Source organism: Rattus norvegicus, chromosome 11 (assembly GCF_021556685.1).
Source record: "Rattus norvegicus strain SHRSP/BbbUtx chromosome 11, alternate assembly SHRSP_T2T, whole genome shotgun sequence".
Lineage (NCBI taxonomy): Eukaryota > Metazoa > Chordata > Mammalia > Rodentia > Muridae > Rattus > Rattus norvegicus.
The window spans coordinates 84854626-84880794 of NC_141544.1; the positions used below are offsets into that span (position 1 = coordinate 84854626).

The 26169-nt window shown below is 43.9% G+C and overlaps 1 protein-coding gene across 7 annotated transcripts in view; it reads right to left on the bottom strand.

Annotated features, from left to right (window-relative positions):
* Window positions 1–8361: 8361 nt before the first annotated feature.
* The window catches only part of Opa1 (OPA1, mitochondrial dynamin like GTPase), a 76975-nt gene continuing 59167 nt past the window's right edge, over window positions 8362–26169 (bottom strand). For 5 of the 7 annotated variants that reach the window (XM_087575368.1, NM_133585.4, NM_001433908.1 and 2 more), the window contains 2 exon segments: window positions 13569–13643; window positions 8362–11130 (listed from right to left, as the gene is read on the bottom strand). In XM_087575368.1, coding sequence (XP_087431494.1) covers window positions 13579–13643 — 65 coding nt within the window. In that variant the 3' untranslated portion in view covers window positions 8362–11130; window positions 13569–13578. 7 annotated transcript variants of the gene reach the window in all.

Below are 26169 nucleotides of genomic sequence, written 5' to 3' on the forward strand. Positions count from 1 at the left end.
CAGGAAAGAACTGTTTGATTAAGGTTTAGCCATTTCATTTGATGCTTTCTTAGTAAAAGAATCATATCTACTCATTTCACACAATGGCTACCTTATCCACCCGGCTGGCACATCTTGAAGATTACCTGAGATGATAAGCCTGAGGGCCACCTGCCAGTTAAAGATGATTTCATTTATAAAAGGCGGTTTCACAGGAGACGGATCAAGGCTTCCGTGAGACCAGTTAGGACTCTGATTTTTATCAACAGAGAGATCAAGCTATACAGAATCAGATTTTAATGGCGCACCAGGCTGGGGGGTGGGCGGTGATAAAAATGAAGGTTAATGGAAGGAACAGATATGGATTCAAAAGATAGTGAGGCAAAATGTAGAAACAGGTGACCGGGTTTATGGAAGTGGCCAATTCATTTTCAGGTGTGAGGATTCAGTGACGTTTCAATAGTTCCTTTGCCTTATTTCTAGGTAACTGCATTCAGAGTATCCAGGGCAGAGAAAGTTAATGTTTGGTAAAGAAAAGAGCCCATCCGCCTGGGAGGAGCGGGGAGTAGAAGTCGCTAGCAGAACTAACTACACTGAATATTCGAGCACTCCCGAAAGTGGAGACCTAGCCCAATGCCAAGGCTGTTTGTATGGAGGGCAACCTCCTGCTTCTTGGCCATGAACTAAGAATGCTCGCACGCACGGCACCCGGTGCCTGCTCCCAGGGCTGACGGCACCTTTGGGCTGCTAATCCATGCCTCCTTAGAAATCTCCCTCAGTTTTAGGCGCTTTCACTCTTTTCTGAAATAGTCAGCTGAGCCAGGGCTCTCGTGATTTCTCCTTAAGAGGAGGAGGATTCGAATTCTCCAAGCCAGCTTCTGGGGTAGTGGAGGGGAGAAGATCATGAGGGACTGGGAGCCTAGTTCTTACCACTGGGCTCAGAACAGGGGTGCCAGTGAGTAGAGGAAGCCTCTTTTGCTCCAGTGGTTCCAGGGGCCAACTAAACCATAGGTCCATTCTACTGCCTTCTCAATTCCCGACCTCTCCATCTTCTGGAGATTTATTGCCAATGGTGGCTTCTTCCTTTCGTCCTATACTGGGCAAAGAAGTCTTGTCCATTAACTGCCCCCAGGTTCCTCCTCTGCTTGAGTTCCTGTCTTGATTTCAGTGGATGACAATGAGCAATGTGAAAGCATAAGCAAATAAAGGCTTTCGCCCCCAAGCGTCCGGAAGCATCCGGAAGCCATCTTTGGTAGTGATGTTTCTTCACAGCATTCATTGCCCTCACAAAGCAAATGTAAGATGTTCTCTGTTGGCTCATGCGCTCGAACTGCTGTGGCTGGTGTGGTTTGGGAAGATCACTGAATCTGTCAGAGCTGGGGCCTCATGGGGGAAGGGAGTCATCAGCCCTGAGTGTTGAGAGCTCACAGCTGAGCAGCTTCTCTATTCCCTACTTCCTGACCAAAGATGTCCTGTGACCAGACGCTTCACGCTCCTGCTGCCAGCTCTTTGCCATGATGGACTGTATCTGCTCAGACTCGAGGCAGAAGAAGCCCTTCCTCTCTGAAGCAGATTCTTGTCAGGGGTTTGGTCACAGTCATCAGTTCCTGCTCTCTCATTTCCGGTATGGGGGAGTGTCGGCGCCTGGGCCGCCAGTGTGTGAATATTGGGCATAGGTCTGCGGGATTGGAAGAAAACACGTACACGGGTCACCCGTTTTCAGCGAGTGCCACTAAGGCTTTACTGGATCTCCTTATATATCTGAAGCAAAAGCCATGGAAAAACAACAAGGCAGGTGAAAATCCCCAACCAGGAAAACAGGAAAAGTCTGTGTGGTGGAAAGTTCTGGCCCAATCAGGGGCATAAACAACTTCTTAACAACAAGCAGGAAGGCTCGTGGGGAGGAAGGGAGCCATGGAAAGTCCCGGCCCCAAATCAGGGGCTAAGAGCAGCTCCCAAGGGTGTAAACAATTTCTTGCTACAGCAGGCTAAAAGGCTCAGCGAGGAGGGAGGGAAACACCAAGGTAGGGCCCAACAGGGGAGGAAGGCTCTCCCAAGTGACATCTCCCAAGAGTCCCAGAACAGGGGCCCTTCACTTCATCTGTGGTCTGCTCTTGTTCTCCTGACACACAAGTCAGAACTCCGAATGTGCACGTGGTGTCGCCTCTCCCTGCTCAGCAGCGGTGTGAGTCCTTTTAGAACAAGGACGAAGGCTATTGTGAGTCCTGGTTCCATAGCTACTGCCATCGGGTTTAAGGGGGACACTGAAGAGGGCTGCCCTTTTGGATAAAGAGATTTATTAGTGGAGCTCTTAACCCCAGGCAAATTGACAGACAGCATGGAGGGGGCTCTGAGGAAGTGTCAGGCGCACGTGGCAGACTGGGGGTCACCCCTTAGAAGGTTCTACCACACAGTTGACAGGTGTCTGTCTCTCACTCCAGGGAATGGGGTGGTGGGTATATGTGTGCATCTTGCATTTGCAGGAGTGTGGCCTTGAGGGTGTGTGTGTGTGTGTGTGTGTGTGTGTGTGTGTGTGTGTGTGTGTGTAGCCTATTTCATTAATGTGTATCCATCACACAGGTAGTTCCTGTTAATTGAGAGTTTGTTAGCCTGAGGTCTGTGTGCAGGGTCAGCTATGCCAGCTGCAGAAAGGCATGGCCCACACAGCACCTACCTCACACACCTGCACTGCACACACAGACAACTGGCTTTATTCATGAGATGGCTTTGTGTAAGCAGTGCATCGAATCTAAAACGATTACGAAGATTTCTGATTGTCCCTTCTCATTGTAACTTTTTAAAATGTACTATCCTGTTGACATTCAGAATTTGTTAAAAAAAAAAAAAATGAACAAATCGTCGCGGCATATACCGACTGTCCCTGCTGAAGCTCACCAGTTTGCCTTTTGGAACATGGACACACTTGTCACCGAGAGCAACCTGAGTCTCTCATCCAATTAGGGTTTTCCCTTAACACCCGCCGACGTACGTGCTGGAAGTCGCGCCTGCAGCTTATTCCTTCGAGCATAAGCAATTAAAAGGGATGTGTGTGTGCTCACCCGAATGTGCGTGTGGAGGCCAAAGGTTGCTGATGGATGGGCGCAGGCTCCCTTCTACTGCTCTTGGCAGCAAGCATTTGGTAACTGAGCTGTCCCTTCAGTCCCTACTGCCTTAGATCTTGACACTGCCTTTCGCTGAACCTGGAGCTCGATGCCAAGGATCCCCTAGGCCCTACCCGTTCCCGCCCCTCCCGAGGTGCCAGGATAAGAAATGAGAGTGGCTGTGTCTGGCTTTCCCCAGGGTGTGGAAAATCTAAACTCACTTTGCACACCGACCCTCAGAATATACGTATTTTTTTGCTTTAAAATCGAATAGTCTGTGTCAGGAAAAGGCACTGACGCCTCAGGATAGAGCAGATGAGGACGCTCCAAGCACGTGCCTCGCCGTTTCTATACTTGCTCTTTCAGGGTTTTGCAGCCACACTCACAGGGGCTCTCACAGAGACCTGGCCGGCTAGCGAGCTGTGCACTTGGTACAACCCCAGTTGGAGACTGCTAGTATGACACTAATAATGCTTACCCTAAGAAGCTGTAAAAGTTAGCAGGGCAGGATATTTGAAGTATCTGGAACACAGAGGTAACTGAATGAAAAATCTCCCTCCAGAGCAGCTCCTAATAGAGCTGCGTCTCCAAGAATGGCTAGAAGCCACACTGAGAGAGCGGTAGGAGCACCCAAGTCCACAGACAGACTGCGGGAGTTAGAGGCCGCAGAGAGTGACTCAGGGGTGGGCGGCATGCTGTGTGTAGTAGATACTTCTGACGCACGTGTGTCCTGATCTCAAAGCATAGCTTCAAGCACTTGAAAACAAGGAGCCTTCACGGGACTCTTCCAACCCCCAGCTTCTCTTACAAGTTGCCTGCTTGGGGAGGCAATGGCCCGTGCCCTTGGACCTCAGTCTCCAAGAACCAGCACAGAATTCACTGTAATCGGGAGCTAGTCCAGCTGAGCAAACGGCTTCTTTGGGCATCGTTGCTGCAAAATATGAGCTATTGGGGCTCTAATGCTGTAGTTCGTCTTTAAGGCATAAAAAGAAAACCTGATGGTTTTTTAAAAAAAGAGTTCTTCCACTATACCACACCCTATGTATCCGCTTAGTAAGGGACTAGGACACACACACACACACACACACACACACACACACACACACACGACCATAGGCATCTGTATAAAGGCTAAGATGACTCAGGGGTAAAAAACTCCCCTGTGCAGACACACGAGGCAAGTCTGAAGCTTCCCGGGAGCAGATGTTGAACATGCCGATGTGTGCCATATCCATCTGCTCTAGAAAGTTCCCCATTTCCATATTCTCATCTTGCTTTTTTTTTTTTTTTTGGGAGGTTGAACATGCCACACCTCATCTGCGCAGGCTTTCTGCTTGGCTGGCCTCAGACAAAGTTACCATTAACTCCCCAACCTTCAAGAAAATGATTTGACACAAAGGATTCCAAAATGTCCTCCTCTCCCCCTACAAGCCCACAAACAAATAGTACAGGAATGAGGTCAGAAAGGAATCCCCACGCCTACCAGGCACTGAATTCATTTACCTACCTCAGTGCCCATTCAGAGAAAGGGGTGGGACAGGGAACAAGAACTGCTTGGAGGCCAAGCAGAGTTTGGGGGTCGCACTACATTACAAGATTTGACAGGCCTTTGCCAGCCTTCAGCTTCTTTGTATCTTTTACATAATGGGGCAACACAAACTGAGCAGCCGTGATCTGTGCTGCCGCCCTAGCTCGGAGCACCCTCTTTGCAAATGCTAATAGTACTGTAGCATCCTGTCACCCGCTCGAACAAAAAAAGGATGTTGATTTTCACATGAACCAGAACAGCCTCATTGTACACAAGTTTGTGACCAACTTGTACTATCTGTGCATCAAAAGCCCAGCCAATCACAGAGTACACAGCTGGTGAGCTGCGTCAAAGGGGGCGCCTATGGGGAGAACATCCCAGTCCCAAAGCCTCAGGCCACATGAATAAAAGTACACTCCATGGTCTTGATTCAGCTATGACCGTAGTAATTAGTATAATTAGCAAGAATGCAAATGTGTCAGGATGTTTGGAAAGAGGAAACGGGAGGCATAAAAGTGGGAGTGGCTTTGTGTTTATGAGGACAGCCTCTGAAAGTGTCTGAAAGATACTCCTGAGAGTCTTGGCAGGAAAAATTGCCATTTCCATATTAAGGCTTGAGAAACTCGACGTTTCTCAAAGCAAGAGAACTAAGGGGTTTATATGATTTCTGGAAATAATTTAGTTGAAAGTGTTCAGGCTTCTGTTAACACCTTTTCTTTCAAAAAAGTTAAGATTTTTAAGTAAGAAAAAGACAACTAAAATGAGTAATTTAAGGGAAGCTAAATTTGATACCATGGAAGAGAGAGAAAAAAATCGAAGACTTAAAAAACTGGGATAAAAATAAGTCTGCATCTTAAGAGGTTAACTCAGAAAGATCTGTGGAAGACAGACATGGAAATTCATCGGGGAAGGGAGACCATAGCACAGGAGGTCCAGGGCTGACAGGACCTCAGAACCTGAGTCCTGTCCACTGCAGTCACAGCACACCTCTGCAGAGAACTGGTCCTGCAGCACGGCCAGCTTCTCGGTGACTTCTCTGAGACATCTGTTTAGATGGCGAGCTTACCTTGCGATTTCTGTGTATTATGTACCAAGGAGCTTCCAACAGTGCACACACCCATTTCCTCAAAGCATTTTGTAGAGGAAAAGGGGTTTGGAATCAGACTGGCTTTCTGAGCTTTAGTTTGTCAGAGTCACAAACTGCTGCCCATCTATTATGGAACGGTTCTGCTAGGGATAAAGTTACAAAGCCCCAGGGCTCTTGGACTCTCTGCTCTGGGTTTGAGTATTCTCAATCCAGGTTCACAAGCACCATCCTTTGACTGGATGCCGCCCATGAGATGCTGCAGAAGAGTTCTAGATCGCTCTTACACTGCTCACGGCTAGTTTGCATGACCCTTTGCAGTGCTGAGCCTAGTTCAACCTTTGACAGGCCTTTTCTCCTAACACACGCCAGGTACCTCCTACTCTTGCGTTGTTCAGTGAGGTGGTGGGTTCACCATTGTCCCTGAGTTGTGCGTGTTGCTGAAGCATTAATATGGTGACTTCTGGCTTTTGCTGTCTATAAATAACGGGGGAAAATTATATGTATTTGGCATTCCAGGAGTCTGGTGGTAGGTTCATTACTGTCTGTGTGGACACTGTCACTTTACAAACATGTTCTTAACCAAAAGAGACCAGTAAGCCCTGCACTTTGGGCTGAGTAGGGCTCAGTGGTAAGTGTTGTTCTCCAGCACCATGGAGAAGGAAGAGGAGGAAAGAGGGAGAAAAAAAAAAAGGGAGAAGGGGTTGGGGGAGGAAGGGGTGGATGTGGGTTAGGGTAGGGGTGGGCTCAGAAAAGAAGAGTTCAAAATGGTTAGCAGATATCTGCACATGAAAGCCAGGGCATGCCACTGGAGAGGAAGGTGAGCGGCCCAGAGGTACAGCAGGAAGATGGAGTTAACATCCCTATCAAATCCCTTCACAAAACCTTGGGGGTCTCATGAGCATCTGGTAAGTGGCACAAGACAGAAATCCTGACTTCCGGACTGCCGCTCTCTGACTCAGTGCACACAGGGGTGAGCACCAGACCCATCACCAGTAGTGGGCAGAGGACCTGTCCCTGGGAGGCTGCTGCAGCAAATACTGGGTCTTTGGTGGGGTCTCTGGTCTTTCCTTCCATGTTTTCAATCTCAAATACGTGCACAGGAATCAGTTTACATCTGTCTTAGCTTATACTACTAATAAAAACAACAGCAACACTTCTTTACCACAAGGAGGTCTGGAAGAGCTGATTCAAACATAGTAAAGAATAGTTATCTCCTTGTCAGTGACTTGATTCCAAGAGATCTCTAACCCCGGTTCCTGGTTTCCCAGAGCAGTGCTCACTCATTGACGTCTTCTCAGGAGTCATGTACACTCTCACCCCTCCTGTTTCTTTTCAGACAGGCTGCCATGCAGCTCTGATTGGCTTTGGACTTTTTTGAGACAGGGTCTGACTATATAGCTCTGGCTATGTTGGAACTCATGTAGCCCAGGCTGGCCTCAAACCTATGGAGGACTACTGATCTCTGCCTCCTGAGTGCTGGAATTATAGCGAGAACCAACACACCTGGTCACATTTCCAAAATTTTCAAGGTGGTAGCTCAATTCTTCCACAGGACAACAATTTAATATGACTCATGAGGAAGGTTTTTCTTACCAGTAAGTTTGGGAAGTGTGCTCCTCAGGCTAAAGATAATCTAATTAAACAGTCTTTACAATGTTACTTCTTAGCCTCTACCAGTTTGTAGTTCCTGCCTTACCCTTCCAGTGTTCTGAAATGTCTACTCAGTAGTCTAGATAGTGTAGAACCTGTGCTCAACATGTTTGTCACAAGCTGAGTATGCAACTGTTGTAAAACTCAATGAACACCCCCAACCCCCACCGAGGGTTACCCTTAGCACACTGTAACAATGCTGATTCCTTACCTGAATATGCTAAAAGAAAACTGAATCTTAGTAACCAAGCTCTTCACTTTGGAAGTGTGACTGGGAACTTGAATCACAGAAAGGAGGAAGGCTTGAGGTAAAACAAAGGCTCTTATGCTCATTTGATCATGGATCTTTGAGGTAAAACAAAGGCTCTTACGCTCTTTGATCATGGATCTTTCTGCAGGGACTCTAAGGACTTCTGACCCTTCTGGTGTTGACTTCAGCCAGGCAAGTGAAGGTTGTAGGAGCGCTCAACACGCCGTAGTTACTTTAGAAGCAAGCACATCGGCAATCAAAAGCGGGAATGGGAGCTTTTAATCGGGACGGATAGAGTCGATCTTTAGTTTCCACCCGGACTGCTAGTTAGCACCCCTTAGCAGGTGTTGTGTGGGACTGAACATCTCGGCATCATGAATGGAAACAATGGCTACAGCAGCATGGTGTAGCTAAAAAACTGTGTTCTTTTTTATATTTTACTGAAGGAAATACCAAAGTGTTTTGAGAAAAATCAACACAGGAAAAAAAAAAAGCATCACCTGAACATGGATTACAGCAGTGAAATCTAAGCCTTCTTTTTTTTTTTTTTTTTCAGAGCTGGGGACGGAACCCAGGGCGCAAGCGCTCTAACACTGAGCTAAATCCCCAACCCAAAATCTAAGCCTTCTGAGAGAAGCCACTTTGAAAGCTTATTAGATCAAGGATTTTGGCTATATTATGGGGCCAAATCATGACCGTAAGTACGAAGGATTCTTTCTCCCTTATTAAAACACATAAAATGTAAAAGATACTCTCCAAAATAGAATTCTGATGTCACTTCAGTATCCTTTAATTACCCATCTACACAAATGACCTTAGATCAAGCACAGGCAGATATAAGTTATAGTAACATTTACATCGAGTGTAAGGTTTAAAAATAATACAAAGTCCATTCACAGTGCACAGTGGAGACATGGTTACGTTTGAAGTATTTAGATACCAAGTGGCCATGATCGCTTAGAAGGAAAGCACATTTTCAAGCACATTTCCATTTGCTACAGTGTGAGACAATCTACCACACAGCAGCGGAGAGGATGGAGATAACACCAGTACCATCATCTCACTGATCGGAAAGAAAAGATACGTTTACCAGATAAATACATCTGAAATAAATAAATACAAAATTAACTAGATAAGAAGTTTGCCTTCTGAGCCTACACTCTTTCTTCATTATTTTTGATTTTGAGACAGGGTGTCCCTGCATAGCTCGGGTTTGCCTTTAACTCCTGATTGTCCTGCTTCTGCTGCCAGAATCCTGCCTGTGACATTCCACACTTTACAGTTAGGGAGCCTCGCTCACTTTCACACTGTCCCTTTCCATTTGGTCACTGAGTAATCTGGGGAGCCCACTGACTATAGCCTGGGAAACGGAGGAAACGGCCGCTGAGGAGGGGAGACTACGAGGAAGGCAGACTGCACGCTGCACTCGTAGCTAACTGCAGCTTGCCGCGTGTGAGGCTTGCTTCCAGTGGTTCATGCTGTCAACACTAGGGATTTATAATTGACATTCTGACCAAGTCATTTTGCTTATGATCTTCTTAAAAATCCCTTAGTTCTCCAAATAAAATTTTGTATCAAAAAAGAAAAATTCACCCACTCCATTCTTTGCAAACGGTTTCCTGTCCAGTCAGAATTTAACTTGCCTAGACTGAGCACCTGAATGCAGACATGATACACAGGGTCTGCTGCTGGGACTCAACTTTATCCTTCCATAACTTCTGCATTTCATAAACACCCAGCTTTCAGCAGGTGGGGGCACAGTTAGCATGAGACCAGGTTACAAATAACCCATGGGGTGAAGAATGACAGGGGTTTTTGGTAATGTAGTTTTGGGTTGAAGTTTTAAATTTTGATCCCCTCAAAGAAATAAATTCTCTTCCATTAAAAAAAAGTATAGAGATTTGATGCCTAACATAAGACTTTTGCTTGGGAGAAACCTGCAGATTTCTCCTGCTGGCCTTAGCCAGGACCTCCACCCCAGTCAGGCTAGCACGGCTTAGAGCGGTGGTTCTCAACCTTCCTAATGTGTGACCCTTTGAGCCAGTTCCTTGTGTGGTGGTGACCCTGGCCATAACATTATTTTGTTGCTACTTCATAATTGCAATTCTGCTACTGTTACAAATCATAGTATCTGACATGCGGCCCTCCAAGTGCTCTTGGCCCACAGGTTGAGAAGCACCGGCTTAGGAGCATGTCCTAATGGTGTGTGAACCAGCGCAGGGTTCTCAGAGCTTCTGTTCACCATTGTTCCACACCTAAACAACTTGAGCACTCATCCTAGGGAATGAGGGACGCTGCTTGTAGCTCCGAGAATTATACCTAAGCGTCTTACTGATAATTTAAATAAAGTACTCATTGAATTCATGGTTTCTGAAACACTGTCAGATTTTGAGGGAGTCATAAACAAAAACAATCCCAAGGAATCTGGTTATAAATTAAGTGTAAATAAGAGCTGCAGCACTGGACGCTTCTAGCAGAACCAGAAAGCCTTGATGAAAGAGGGAGCAACTGAGAAACACTTTGCTTGCTTTAAATATAATATAAATATAATTTTATATAAAGCACACAAAAATACTATGAAGTTATTACAATAACTGAACTGCAATGGATTAAACAGAATTTTCAGCCATAAGAGGGGATGGGTGAACATTCTCCCACTGGTTAGAACCATTTTTATCTAAAATAGTGCTTGAGGGCTGTGTGTGGCCTCTCCCTGATGCCTAGTGCAGACATTTGATAGCGCACTACAGAAAATCCAACAACTGGTGACCTTTAGTCTTCTGCACTGTGTGTCATAATCCAATGGCTGTGTCAACAGGAGACCTAGTGTTCCAGAAAGTCTGACCAAGAGCACACAATGTTCAAAACAAACTAATTGCAAATGGATACAGAGTGTAAAAGCAGCAGTTAACTGTACGCTGCTGCGGCTGGCTTCCAGGGCGAGTGTCTAAGCTGGCAATGGACGGGGGATTTTTTTCACTGAATGTACACTGGCCTGTCCAACCCAAGCTAACCCACCTGAAGCATTCTGTTATAAACCAGCTTTCTTCAGGTGGTCAACACAAACTGAATTACGACAGCCAAAGCGTTCCTGGATACAGAACACCATAGACACGACAGCTTAGCAGTACCGTGGTCTTGTCATATACAAGTGACGCCTTTTAAAATAGTACCATTTTATTCCAAAGCAACTACCACTAAATGTCTGATAACACCCATAACGAGTCGCATTAGTGCCACCACAGATAAGGCCCGAGAGAGCCACCTCCTTATCTTTGAGGACTAAGCCTCAAGGCCAACTATGTTTTCCCAGTGTTTCCTGTCAGCACAAGCACACAGAAGGTAGATGCCATTTCCAGTGTTCTTCTGCTCACACGGCAGCTGCGGGTTAAGTGCCTGTACCACACATACATTACTTTTACCCTATGACTTTATTTTGCACTGAAAAGGGTAGAACAGGAGAAAAGGAGGCAGGACAAGACTCTGAAGTTTTCGTTCTTCAAATGTATGCAGAGGTGTTAACATGAGCAGGATTCTGTAGGAACAAACCCATTTGATAAATTTAGATTTGGCAAGACATGGATAGACTTTAGCAACTTTCTGACAGCGTAATTGTAAAATTAACACTTAATTGTTCAAATCTACTACATTTATTAAAATTATCTATATCAGCCATAAAATAGGAGCACAATTTTATCAAACATACTATGTAAATAAACATAAACTATAATTTCTTTTTACTCCCCAAATTGTTCTTATCATTTATGTGTGTCCGTGGCTGTGTGTGTCCACCTGTGCCGCAGTGTGGGTGTGAAAGCCAGAGGACAGCTAGCAGGAGTCAGCGCTTTGCTTCCACTTTGTGTGTCTTGGGGATTGAACTTAGGCTAGCAGGTTTGGTAGGAAGTTCCTTTACCTGCAGACCCATCTTTCCAATCCCAGAATCCATTTCTTTCTTTTCTTCTCTTTTTTTTCTTTCTTTGAGACAGGGTTTCTCTATGTAGGCCTGGCTGTCCTAGAATTTGCTATGGAGACCAGGCTGGCCTAGAGAAGTGCCTGTTTCTACTCTGGAGTGTAACACACACACACACACACACACACACACACTCTATAGACTTCTTTCTTTTTTTTTTTCTTTTTTCTTTTTTTCTTTCTTTTTTTTTTTTTTTTTCGGAGCTGGGAACCGAACCCAGGGCCTTGTGCTTGCTAGGCAAGCGCTCTACCACTGAGCTAAATCCCCAACCCCCATAGACTTCTTTCTTAAAGCATTAGAACGATTGCATAGAAAAGTCACACAGTTAGTTGGAGGCACTCTACATGTGCTGAAATTACAAAGGAGGAGCTATTCTTTAAGATACTAGGTAACTTTTACAACATGGTCAAACTAAAGCAAGACTGCCCTCTCCAGATTCACTCCACTAATTGATATTTGAGGTAGGAAATAGATCAACTGTCCAATTTAGACATGGTGTGAAAGTCTCTAGAGGCATAGATGCAAAGGGGGAGAGAAAGGCCTTAGGGACTTCAGACAGGTAGATTAGGAAAATTAGGATGGCTTCCTTTCTCAGGGCTTTCCAATATAGAGACATCACCACAGCCTACACCTCAGGATTGCCTTTGGAAGAAAACAAACAGACAGACAAACAATGGTATGTCCAGGAAGGGAGAACAACTCTAGACACTATACTGACTAGGCTACATTAGCGTCTTCAAACTACTCTGTAAGATACCAGCTGGTTTCAGACTTCCTCATCTAGCGTAAATATATTTGTATCTCTCTCTCTGACTTATTTTTAAAAATGACGTGTATGCACATGAGTCCAGTGCCTGAGGAAGAGACTGTGGTATCCCTTGGAGCTGGAGTTCAGGAAGGCGGGTGCTGCCTGGCGGGTGCTCTGCAAGAATGACATGCAGTCCTAACCACTGAGCTATCCCTCTATAGCTTTTATTCTTAATGGGGTTTCATAGATTTCTTCATTTAATGTCCATTCCATAATCAAAGTGCCATGAGACCCAGTGCTCCCCGAGAGCACCTTAGGCTAGACTGGCTGGCCAGAGGGCCTTAGGGATCCTGCCTCCATCTCCCCTGCACTGAGATCACATCCAGGCCCTTCATGTGAGCACTGATGACTGCACTCAACTGCTCTGGCTTGCATGCCAGGCACTTCACCATTTAGTGAGCTTCCTGGCCTCTCTTCTAAGGCTTCCTAGCCCCTTCCTCCCCTACTCATTGCTGGGATACTGTACTGAACAATGTGTAATCAAATAGTGCCTCCCTGGCCAGCTAATTCTCCCAAGCACATTTCCTATGTGGTGGAGAAACACAATGCCCCTGGTTCTAAAGGCTTTCTATCCTGGGAGAAACTGGACATGAGGCAGGGAACTGTCCACTCACCAAAGCTCTTCAGTGATAAAAGATTTAAATAAGTAGTAATAGCTTAAAACAGAATTCTTATCTCAACTTCAAAATAAGCCAATGACTTAATGATAGAAATTCCTTTGTGATAATTAATAATTAGCTATATTCAGAGTAACAAATTCTAATGCTATTTAAATGACTTTAAATAGGAAGAAGGCCTATCTAAATTTTGAAAACAAAGCAGATTAGGAACAATTACTAATTGTTAATTATTAGTCAAGTTAATAAAGAAGCCTTGTACATTGAATATTTAACACACAAGTACCTACTGTGAGCATGAGGGCACGATGAAGACAAGCCCAGAGGCACGTTTCTATGAAGCAAACAAGTCACCTTGATGTAGGAAATCCTAACTATGAAGTATCTTTCCTCACCCTGGCTCTGTCTGACATGAGCTCTAGAGGATGGTTTTAGGTGAGGCAGAGGCAATCAAAGGGTTTGAACACACAGGAGGCTGGTGGGGAGAGTCGCAGGGATCACACGGCAGAGAAGCATAAACTACCAGGCAAGGTTTCAGAAGCTTAGCATGTGGTGTGCCCAGTCTCAGAATTACTCACTTGACACCGTCTACTTCTCCTGGTGAAGAGCTTCAATGAAAGCATCAAGTTTTTCTTGAATTTCTCTAACTTTCTCTGTGGAGATAAAAAGGGATAAATACAAACACATTTACCTTTCAAAGGCATGAGAAATTATTAGAGGCAATCCCTTATCATTAAATCATCTACAAAATATTAACTGCTGAGGAAGAGGGAGGAATCACTTCCACTCAGCCTCCCGTGGTCCATGCCCCAGTGGATCAGAAGAGCAGCATGCAGCCACTTTTTGGAAGGGAGCGGAGACATGCTTGACAGACCCCTTTGGGAAACTGTTAAAGTAAGCCATGGACACCATGGACACCTACACATAGGTGTATTCGTATATCCTTGAAGCTCTACCAAAGAAATATTGAGGCTATTTTTAGGAATTAAAAGAGTAACTGGAAACGGTGGCTCATGTCTATAACCCAGCACTTGGGAGGCTATGAGCTGACTGCTATCCTGGGTTGCCCTGTCAGACCTTCCGTCTCAACAACCACAGTGAAAGAACAACGTCATGAGAACGTTCAACCATCCCTAGCCAGGAAAACGATGCTTTAAGATATGAAGTAACAGGTGAATCATCCAGGAACATTAGGCGACACCACCCTATAAAGGGATGTGATTGGGTGTCAGGCCGACAAGGATAGACTTGTGGTGGTTTATCTTGGTTGTCAGCCTGACACAACCTACGGTCACTTGAGAAGAGGCAACCTCAACTGAAGAATTCCTTGTGGGAGATTTCTTGATGGATGACTGATGTGGGAGGGTCCTGCCTGCTGTGGGTGGCACCATCCTTAGGTAGGTGGGTAGGCCTGGGCTGTACAAAGAAAGGAAACTGAGTACGGGCCAGCGGGCCACACTCCATTCCTCTATGGTTTTAAGCTCCTGCTTCAGTCTCAGTGATGAATGTGACTTGGAAGTGTAAGCAAAATAAACTTTTCCTCTCCAAGTTGTTTTCTCTCAGTGTTTTAGCATTACAACACAGAAGCACACTACAATACCCATTGGGCCATCTTGCTGGCCCTTAGACTTCAATCTACAAAATGTACACTTTTTTTTTTTTTTCTGGTGGGCTTCCATTTCTTGTTTTCTTTCCTTCTCTGCTTCCTCTCATATTTTTGGTTGTTCTTGAGACAGGGTTTCTCTATGTAGCCCTGGCTGTTCTGGAACCTGCTCTGCAGACCAGGCTGGCCTTGAACTCCTGCCTGCCTCTGCCTGAGTGCTAGGATTAAAGGCGTGCACAACTGTCACCCAGCCTAGCTTTCATTTCTTAATTAGCAGTCAAACCAGCAAACAGTTTTGTATTTCCCAAATGAAGCCAGTCTTAGTTTCAAAAGAAATCCATTCAATGGTTTAAAAACAGGTGATTTTTTTTAAATGAGTATTTTTCAGAGTTCCATATACAAGCACTTCATTAGCTTTCATTAGCTTCATAACCATTCTTTAAAAGGGTAAAAGAAAGAACATTTCAAATTATCTCATGACAATTCAGGAGGAGATGACCATGGTCTTCATACAAACTTAAACAAACAATAAACACCCCAGCAACTCCTCAGCTGGCCTGAGTAGCACACAGGGGAGACCCAACCAAGGGGTCCAGCATGGCACCAATGTGTCCAGCCTCATCAAACCTAGCCACTCCCGGCTGCAGTCTACTTGGGAATGCCATACCACACACAGAAAGAAAATTTAATTTTATTTCACACATGATCTGACTGCAACTGGGCAGCCACAGGGTCAGTTTGCCAATTTTTGCCCTATCAGTAATGGCCTCAGAGGGGCAACTATCTGCAGGTATAGGGCAAAGGAGTGTCGCTCACAGGAGACAGGTCAGAAGAGCTATTTGTGTAAAAAGATACCAAAACCCCACCAGGGCAGATATCTAATTCTGTAAGTTCTAAAGGAAAATCCAATTTTTAGAAAATTATTTTTCCCTAAATAAACACTAAAGGACTATTTAACACAAAGATATAGAAAATTCTAAGTTTTTCTTAAAAACTTATGATTTTATAAAAAATGTTTAAAATTGTAATATCAGGACATGGTACTGCCTTGTCACAAAGTTCTTAAGTTACTAGTAATGATAGGGACTAGTGTGAAGGGACAGGAGAATGGGCTGTTACAGCTACACTTTGGTCTTCCTTCTTCTTGAGCTTCCTGTGGTCTGTGAATTGTATCTTGGGTATTCTGAGCTTTTGGGCTAATATCCACTTATCAGTGAGTGCATACCATGTGTGTTTTTCTGGATTGGGTTACCTCATTCAGGATGATATGTTCTAGTTCATTCCATTTGCCTATGCCTGTCATGAAGTCATTATTTTTGATAGCTGTGTAGTACTCCATTGTGTAGATGTACCACATTTTCCGTATCCATTCCTCTGTTGAAGGACATCTGGGTTCTTTCCAGCTTCTGGCTATTATAAATAAGGCTGCTGTGATCATAGTGGAGCATGTGTCTTTGTTGGAGCATCTTTTGTGTCTATGCCCAGGAGTGGTATAGCTGGGTCATCAAGTAGTGCAATATCCAATTTTCTGAGGAACCTTCAGACTTATTTCCAGAGTGGCTGTGCCAGCTTGCAGTCCCACCAACAACGGAGGTGTGTTCCTCTGCTCTTAACTGCTGAGCCTTTTTCTGCAGCCCCAAGGGATTCTACCTTTAAGAAGCATTCTTTAACCAGACATGATGGCGCGTACCTTTAACACCAGCACTGGGGAGGTATAGGCAGGTGGATTTCTGAGTTTGAGGTCAGCCTGGTCTACAAATCAAGTTCTAGGACAACCACACCTGTTACACAGAACAGGGGGAAAAAAAAAAAAAGAAAAAAGAAAAAGAAAAAGCAGTATTCCTTGCTAAGTCTCACTTCTGATTGAGGAGATGTCCACTTTTTTGCAGTGATTTCAAACTTGACCTTCAATCCTGTAGGCCTCAGTGCTAAGGATGAGTCCTGCTCACCCTCCTGACTTAGAGACACATACGAGGTTTGCTTGCCAAATGAAAAGAGCAAGAGGGTGTTATTACCCTTTCTGTGAAATAGGATACGTTCTGGTGAAAAGAAGAGAGGAGATAAATCAGCATGGCTAGTTGTAAAGCAAACTCCCATTTCTCTTAAATATCTGGAGTAAATGACGACGAGAGAATTCTTACAAGATCTGTGGCCTTTTTGATGAATTAAACCAAGTCAAGGGCTTGAACTACTGTTGCACAGTTCCACACACAGCGCATAAGGAGTCTCGTTTCCATTTACACGATGTTTACTTAAAGATGAGCCGTCTCAAACATCAGTTCATTGTGCTTCTTGATTGGATCATGAATATTCCTATAATCTTCAACTCATAAAGTGCCAGCCACGGCAAAAGATGGACGGACAGATCTCCTCTTCTCTTCCCTCCAGACGGCACATACAGGTCTCCTTACCCTCGTCCTCAGTGGGTTTGAGTCTTTGGATACCTCAGGTCCCAAGTTCAGACGAATCTGTAACTGGGTTGTGACTACACTGACTGATGGAAGGCCTGACCTGGGAGGGGTCACCTCAGTGGTTAAAATCAGCTCAGAGCGCGAACAAAGAAGCACACACAAAGCACTGCCACATTTCCTGAAATCAACCTTGGATAAGCTGTGGTGTTTTTTTTTTTTTTTTTTCCGGAGCTGGGGACCGAACCCAGGGCCTTGCGCTTCCTAGGTAAGCGCTCTACCACTGAGCTAAATCCCCAGCCCCAAGCTGTGGTGTTTTTAACAGCTACCTTACACCACGCTGCACCAGCACTCCACGCCACCTTTAGGACAGACACCTCGTGGGTGAAGTTCTTCAGGAAAGGGCTGTTCATTCAAGGGCTGGGAATTAGTGGAGCCTTTCTTCTTATGGAATGCACACACTGCTACTGAAAACATTTGCTGTTTATTGCACAACTGTACTATATAGATGCTCTTAGAAACTCAGCATCTAGAGAAATGTAGGATATGGAGAAACAAGGAAAAATGAAATTACAGAGGGAAATAGAAAACCAGAACCAAAATGATCAAAACTACAGTCAAAATTGATATCCATGATTATTTATTCACTGTTTTGCCTCCAGAAAAACTTAATTCAGACATTAAAGAATGCTATTAGAAGTGTGGTATTTTATATCCCCAAAGCTACCAGAAGAATGGTTGAAAGGAATAGAGCAACTCAAATTTGCATACACAAGTAGCTCAGTAGTGACTTATGCGTAAATTCAGCATTCTTTTCTTTTCTCCCCTAGAGAGGGTCTCTCTAGCCCTGTTTGCTCTGGACCTCACTGTGTAAATACGGCTGGCTTCTGACCACAGATCTACCTGCTTCTGTATGCACCACCATGCTTGGCTTCAAAACCAGTTTTCTTAAACTTTTTTAAGTCATTGTAGGGCAAGGACTACCTATCAGGAGCATACCTACCCCTATATCTATAATTTCTAAGTATTTTGAAGTCTATTCTCCAAAAGACTTCGGCATGAACACAGCAGTCTGATCTTTAGGTCTGTACCCTTGTTAGACTAAGCGTAGTTAGACAATAATGACTTCAGCTCAGCTTCTTAGTAACGATTATGGGTCTGTCTTACTTGACAATGAAGAGAAGTATCACTCTAGGTGCTGGACAACGTCTGCAGGTCTAAAATTTGGAACTTTTGGTTCTGTTGTACTCAGAGAAAGGCTGAGCTGCTCAGTGAAAGTAGTTGTATTGGGGATGGAAAACCCAGCTATTTCCTGAAATACATTTTCTCTTTAGACAAGCCAAATTAAATAATCATGTATATATTTGGACAGTATTGTGATTTCTCCTAGCAGTTCTTACATTACTGGTCCATACTGAGAATAGTCTGCTGAAGACCCATGGCTGGGAACATAGCTCAGCGGGTAGAGAGCAGCCTAACCTGCGTGAAGCCTGGGATCAGTTTCCAACACTACAGAAACCTATGGGTCTAAAGCTTAAGAAAGCTGGATTTGGAGCAGATCCTGGTGGCATGCGCCTTTAAACTAGCATTCAGGAGGCAGAAGCAGGTAGACCTTTGTGGTTAGAGGCCAGTGTGTCTATGCAGTTTATGTAGTCTATGGGAGGTGAGACTGGAGGATGAGAAGAGCAAGCCACCTTCGTGTTTGAGCCAGATAGCGAGTTCAAGGTTAACCTGGGCTACAAGAGACTTGAAACAACGATGACGATGGTAAAGACAGCCACAAGAAAGAGGAGGAAGGGCTGGAGAGATGGCTCAGTGGTTAAGAGCACTGACTGCTCTTCCAGAGGTCCTGAGTTCAATTCCCAGCAACCACATGGCGGCTCACAACCATCTGTAATGGGATCTGATGCCCTCTTCTGGTATGTCTGAAGACAGCTACAGTGTACTTAGATATAATAAATAAATCTTAAAAAAAAAAGAAAGAAAGAGGAGGAAGAGGAGGAGGAGGAGGAAGGAGATAAAGAGGAGAAGGGGAGGGAAAGAAGGAAGAAGAGAAAGAAGAGGAGAAGGGGGAGGAAAAGGAGGGGAGGAAGAAGGAGATGAAGATGAAGATGAAGAAGATGAAGAAGGAGAAGGAAAGAGGGGAAATAGGAGGAGGAGGAGGAAGAGGAGGAGGAGGAAGAGGAGGAAGAAGAGGAGGAAGAAGAGGAGGAAGAAGAAGAGGAGGAGGAAGAGGAGGAGGAAGAGGAGGAGGAGGAGGAGGAGGAGGAGGAGGAGGGGATGGTGATGCGGTGGTGACAACACAGCACCAGATGTAACTCGGTGCCCACTTCGAGAGGACTGACTGACACTTCTGTCAGGTGTGTGCACCAGGTGGCTCTATCCTACTCCTAAGGCGGAGTCTGGTGAGCATAAGAACCAGTTATCCGGCTTTACTGTCCAGCACCGTCCCTTTAGTCTAGGAGAGCATTCAGAGCTCTCTGGAGCATGCACTTGCAGGGTTACAGCCTGGCATAAGTTTGGTAGACGATGTTCACACACAGCTACCCTTACAGTCTAACGGAATATTCTACATGTGGTCTTTTTATATCGATTCTTTAAAAATCATAATTTAAAAGCATTCTGTAGGCTAATTGTGGAAATGACAATATTTGCCACATTTAACCTTTGGAAAAGTTTTTCCTAGGAAGGGAAAAATATTATTTATGCAATTTTTTTTTTTTTTTTTTAAGAAAAGGCTTTGCTATATCCCAGGATGGCCTAGAACTCACTATGCAGCCCAGCTGGGTTTTGAACTTGAACTCATGGCAATCCTCCTGACTCAGTCTTTTGAGTAGTGAGATTACAGTTATGCCTCAACATGCCTTGCTATGCTACCTTCAATTCTTAGAAAAGCCAACATTAGAAGTTTTACAGCATATACTTTCAGGACTAGATGTACAACAACCAAAAAGTCCAAAAGAACAACAACAACAACAACAACAACAACAACAACAACAGCTTCTACAGCGTTCATAACCATCTTTTTCTAGTAAAGACCACAGAATCTATCAGGAGATTACAACCGTCTACCGTGAATCATTTTATTATGTGTTTAGCACAGAAAATATTTCAAATTATATCAACTCACATTGTAGTAATAAAAATTTAGTTATTTGATATTCTAATTTATTAGTGATATATTGTTTTCTTTCTCCTCTGATAGCTAAAATGTATTTGTCAAAAGGAATCATTTCATTTGCCAGTGTACTATTAGTGTAGAAAATCTAAACATCACATTTCAAAGATATAATGACACAGGCAATTACTTGAGAAGAAGGAAAAAGTTGGTAAATTATTCTGTTCCATCAAATTAATTATGGTTTAAAAACTTCATAGCATTTTGTCTTTTCTACATTTCTGTTTTTGTGTTTTCTGTATTTCTCCTATTTTTAAGAGTATATTTTACTCTGAATTTTGCTAGGCGGAAAGCTGAAACACTGTAAGAAAAGAAAAACCACCCAGGCAGCCCTTAAAGAGATAGGGCATCATTTATCACTTGCAGAGACAGATTTATAAGAAGAGGCCCCTTCTGTTCCTTTAAGACTGCAAAACAGATGGGAAGTGAATGGCCAGTCAATGGGACGAGGAAACACATGGGAGGTGCTGCAGGACGCATGTTCCCAGCACAAGAAAAGAGCCCAGATTGTAAGTGCGTGACTGCGTCCCGGAGAGGGCCTTTCTTCAAGCTGTTACAAAGACAAACGCTGCTCCTCATCCGGCCGTCAAACTGCTATAAATATTGGTTTGTCAAAAGGCCTTCAGTGCTGAAGCTTTAAAAAGGAGTTATAGTAGATAAATAAATCACAGGAAAGAGGCTCAAACAGCTCATTAATGTAATTTTAAAAGAAGAAAAAAAATAATCTCAGAGAATGTAATTCCAATTTATGAATTGAAAGCTTTAGTCAAGCTCAGGTTGAGAGGACATAACATGAAATACAAGTTAGAGCCCTTGAACAGATGCTCTATTAGGCAAAGCGCTGCCTGGCCCATTGGAAGCTCGCCACATGCAAGGACGTCTAGCTACTAATACAAGTTCTCCAGTCATACACATTTGGGACCAGAATAGTAAACACTTCTGCTTTTCTAGTTGAACACCAAGAATATGAAAAATCTAAACTCTAAAATGCTCGAAAATCTGAGAATCAGAGTGTGTGTCATATCGAGTCTCAGATGTCACAGCCTTTTGGGTGAGAAGTGGCCGGCCTGTTCTTGTGCAGTAAGAGCAGGAGGTACCAAGAGAAGCACAGAGCTGATGCCACACACTATTTAAATCAGAAACCACCCTTGACATTTTACTTTCCCTTTCTCAGCTGTTTGAAATGAGTGCGGGAATCAAGTACAGGTCCTTCCTAAGAGAAGTACATGCTTTGAGCCACTAAGCTATCTCTCTGGCTCCAACATTTTGAAGACATTTTTTATTAAAAAAAATAACAGGTGTGTGTGTGTGTGTGTGTGTGTGTGTGTGTGTGTGTGTGTGTGTGTGTGTGTATGAATGAAGGGGGGCATCTGTGCATATAAAGTCTAGACTCTCCACACTTGGTTTCACTAGGAAAACAAGCTCTGAAACACTTATTAACAATACAAAATAAGAAGCCAAATCGAGGAGTTGTTGTGTCCATGGTCGCTCTCACACAGAAACCAAAGACTTGGGAGAACAGAACCACCAAGCAATTCTAAAAGGCACAGGTGCAAACAGAGCTAACTCCGCTCTGCAGAAACATTCATGGCCTGGCTAAGTGATCACCACAGCAAACATCAACCTCTAAACACGAGCGATGGGAGAACGCCTCTTCTCAGGCCTACACGAGCCTGAGGGACAGGCGAGTTTCAAGCAGGACATGGAATCCATACTAACCAACGGTGCAGTTACATGGAAACATTCTCTGTTTTTGAATAGAATATATTCTATTCCTCTCTTCAATTTCAGTAGTCCATGGGAAAAATTTCAGTAGCGATAATAAAATATTCAGAAGAAACAAGTGGATTCTGAGAAGCGGGGCTGCATGCAGACTTTTTTTTTTTCTGAGTATGAGAGAATCAAGATTAAAACAGTGGCCAGAACTATAAAGCAGGAACTGCCCAGTAAGTTTAGGATGAACGCGGTCTGCATCTTTGGAGAAGGAAGACATGATGAAGGCACACACAGGAGGGCCAGGTCCTCAACAGGTGGCTTGACTCTCAAGGACAGTGACTGTCAATACACAGGAAGCTACATGGCCTCGGGTCACACAGACGCTATAAAGTAACTTCTCCAGAAGTTTTAGTTTTATTAATGTTGCGTGTTCTGAATGTGTATTTTAAAGCCAAGACTGTACAAAGAAAAGGAAGTGACCTGCAGCCCACCCTAACAGTGAACCCAAAGCGTGAGGCAGAAGATAACCCAGAGCTCTTAAGACGCTTCCCCGATGCCGCACTCACACGCCATTGAGCTACACCGGGAGCTAAGATCTCTGCTCCGACAGGTTTATGATGTGCATGTACTGCCCCCTAAGCAGTTTATTATTTATAATAATAAAGAATTAAAAACCAAGAGCCTAACTCCTGGCAGTATATCTACTAGGATTTGTTTAAAGACAGAGCTGTGCACACAGCTCAGAGCAAGAAGTTGTGCAAAGGAGGACATAAAAGATTAAAGACCGTGCAAAACGATCTTAATTCCTGTCTCAGAAAGGGGATAAGAAGTCACTTTATTTAAATAAAATAAAAAGTAGCAGCCTCCTTATACAATTTTCAAGTACAAAAACTAGAACAGATCAGAGAGATGTATAAGGAATAATTAAAATGGACCATTTTGTACATGGATGGTAACAGAGGAAGAAAAAAAAAATCTCCCTTAAGTGACACTGCAAAGCTTGAAACCTCACCGCACAAGTGACACTTGACTTCGTTCCCACACACTCCTCAGGATGGAAACAGGAAATGAGAACACAGGGACTTCCAACAGCAGAGGCCGGTACCACAGTGAGCCATTATGTACGCCTATGCAATGTCTCCTAGTGCTACTACCATCAAGATGTCAGGAAAAACACCAATTAACTTTTAAGATTTAGTTTATCATGTATAGATTTCATCATTCTCATGAATAGAATTAAAGTGATGAATTTTTTCTTTTCTTTTTTCTTTTGAGACAGGGTTTCACTGTGTAGCCCAGGCTGTTCTGGAACTCGCTCTGTAGACCAGGCTGGCCTTGAACTCAGAGATCTGCCTGCCTCTGCCTTCTAAGTGCTAAGATTAAAGGTGTGTTTGCGCACCACCGATGGCTGGCTTAAATGACCAAACATTTAAGGGAACTTTGTACTGCACTCATTGGGAGGGAAAGTTTAGAAACATGTAATAGTAAAATAACAAAATTCCTTTGGCTTTAACCTACGTCTCCACGTACCCTTAAGAAAAGTACTTCACACTGAGCATGGCAGTACCTGCTTTTAATCCCAGCCCCTGGAGGCAGAGGCAGGCGGATCTCTATGAACTGGAGGCTAGCCTGGTCTTCACAGCCAGTTCCAGGCCAGCCAAAGTGATATAGTGAGATGCTGTCTCAAAAAACCAAAAGGAAAAACAGTGTATTTCCCACACACTTGGTGTAGGGAGTTGATAGTGGGTATAACCCAGAAAGTTCTCCTTTTCACAAAATCCGTTTATGTCTTGTTGATTTTATGTTTTATATACTTTCGTAAGCCAGTAGATTACATATTGTGATTAGATTTGTACTGGGTTCTATTTTACCATCTGGGAATTGGAGAAATGCACAGAAACATACAATTTGAAAACATAGTGGTGAGGAAGAGGTGGCTTTCAGGTTAAGAGCACATGCTGCCCTTGCAGAGGGACTGAGTTCAATTCCCAGCACCCTCCTGGCAGTTTACAGTGGTCTACAAGGCCAGGTGCAGGGACCCATGGTCCTCTTTGGTCTCCTCAGGCATGAGGCACGCATACATACATGCCGGCAAAACGCTTGTATATAAAAACTAAAATAATCTTTAAAGAAAACTGTACAAAGCATTCGCCCCACCTTTAATTTATTATTTCATCTACGAATGCTCACCAAGGGAATGATAAGCATTATCAGAAGAGGAAAATTCTAGTCTTAAATATGCACACCGGCTTCCAGACTAGAGCATGCCCAGAACTTACTTTAGAGCAGTGCTTCTTAGCCTGTGGGTTACGACCCCTTTGCCAAACCTCTCTCTCCAAAAATATTTACATTATGATTCATAACAGTGGCAAAATTACAGTTATGAAGTAGCAACAGAATTAATGTTATGGTTGGGGTTAGTGCGACAAGAAGAACTGTATTAAAGGGTCACGGCATTAGGAAGGGTGAGCAGCCTTACAGTGATAAAGCACAGTGGTTGGGGTCACGTGCACCTTTAGTCCTGTCTCTCAGGGTTGGAAGACAGAGGCAGGTAGATTTCCTCAACTTTGAGACCAGCCTGCTCTAACCAGTGAGTTCCAAGGCAGTCAAAGCCACACAGTAAGACCACGCCTCAAAATAAACAAAGATCCCCACAACAAATCCAATTCATGGGTTACTGGGAATAACAGTGTTACTATTGCCATTCACAACCATAATCTCATTTATAAGAATAAAGTATCAATTACAATCTAAGTGTTTAATCACCTAAAACTGCACTTAGAGCAATAAAAAGGTATTGCTAGTGAAGCGTTAACTATAGTTCCCTATATATAATGTAATATCCCTTTGAGCTTACACCAATTTATTCCTCGATAGTGAGTTTAAAAAGCAGACTTGTTCCATGCAGCTCTGATAGCTCAGTTGGAACCTGCATTTCCTCCTGAGTATCAGGAGAGCACACTGTGGAGGCCGCCTCACAGGCACTCTGTGAGTAAATAAGTCTAAGGCAGAGGCTTCTCGCTAAGGATTACTTTTATCTTTGTGTCAGCTTTGTCCTTTTCTGCCTATAACACAGAGCAGAGCCCCTCTCATGCCTGCATACTCAAGGTAAAGAGAATTCTTTGTTTTTCTCAGTTAAGGCCACTCTCCCCTTAGTAGGAAAGATAACTTCGCAATGGCAGAAGTTACAAAATAACTTTTATCTAGAAAAGATGTTACTAGTAACACAAAACAGAAATGTTTAATGTTTATTCTATAGTAAAAAGTATCAATCTTTACCTTTTACAAACACACACACACACACACCCCGAGAAATAACCATTTCATAACATTTGAATGCCAAAGAAAATATGTTCTGATAAACCTAAATTCTTAATGTTGGAAATTATTACAGTTTTTCTTTTCTTTTTTTGTCTGTTTCTGTGGTGAATTAGATGAACTAGCAATTAGGGAATCATTGGGGGCCCATAAATCAGTGGTGTGCATGCAGTAAAAGCCAGACCTAAGAAGTCAGGAAGGGTGTGGCTGGTACCATCGTGGAGACAGCGAGTGTGAGCTACTCTTAAAGGATGGGACAAGCGCTTCTGGTGAGACGAAGGAAGGTATGTGACACCTCTAGTCTCTCCCTTTGAAGTTCAGAGACGGGTTAATGAAAGTCAGTATTAAAATAGTGATTGAGCATTCACTGAGTATGTATGATATATAACACAAGGTATAATAGATTTATAAATGAACCAAGTCATCTTTAGGGTGGGTCAATCACAATAGACATGATTCTGTTTTCTCTCAATGTTTCTTTAGCTGATTTATGTAGTGGGAAGGCAGTATTCTTTCTGCTCACTTACCTAAACCACGGCAGTAGCTAAGTAAGCCTTTAATCACTGAGGGAGGGCAAGTAAGCAGGCAGGAGGAAAAATACAGGTGTAGGTGACACGATAATGACCTAGAAGGAGACGTTCCAGAAGCCAGGAAGGGTGCAATAGTATTGGAGTCAACAGTGAGAGGGCTGAGAAGGGAGTCCAGGCAGTCACAGTCCTGATTCCTCATGCCCTACTACTCCTTCCTTGCCTTTTCTTTCTCTTGATGTGTAACTGCCTGCGTGTCTGTGTGTGTGCACCATTTGAGTGTTGGGTCTCCGGAGCTCGAGCTACAGGCAGTTGTGAGCTGCTTGACGTGAGTGCTGGGGACTGAACCCGGGTCCTCTGCAAGAGCAATCATGAGCCGTCTCTCCAGTCCTCTTTTCTTTCCCCCTGTGGACCTAGGTACTAAAACTA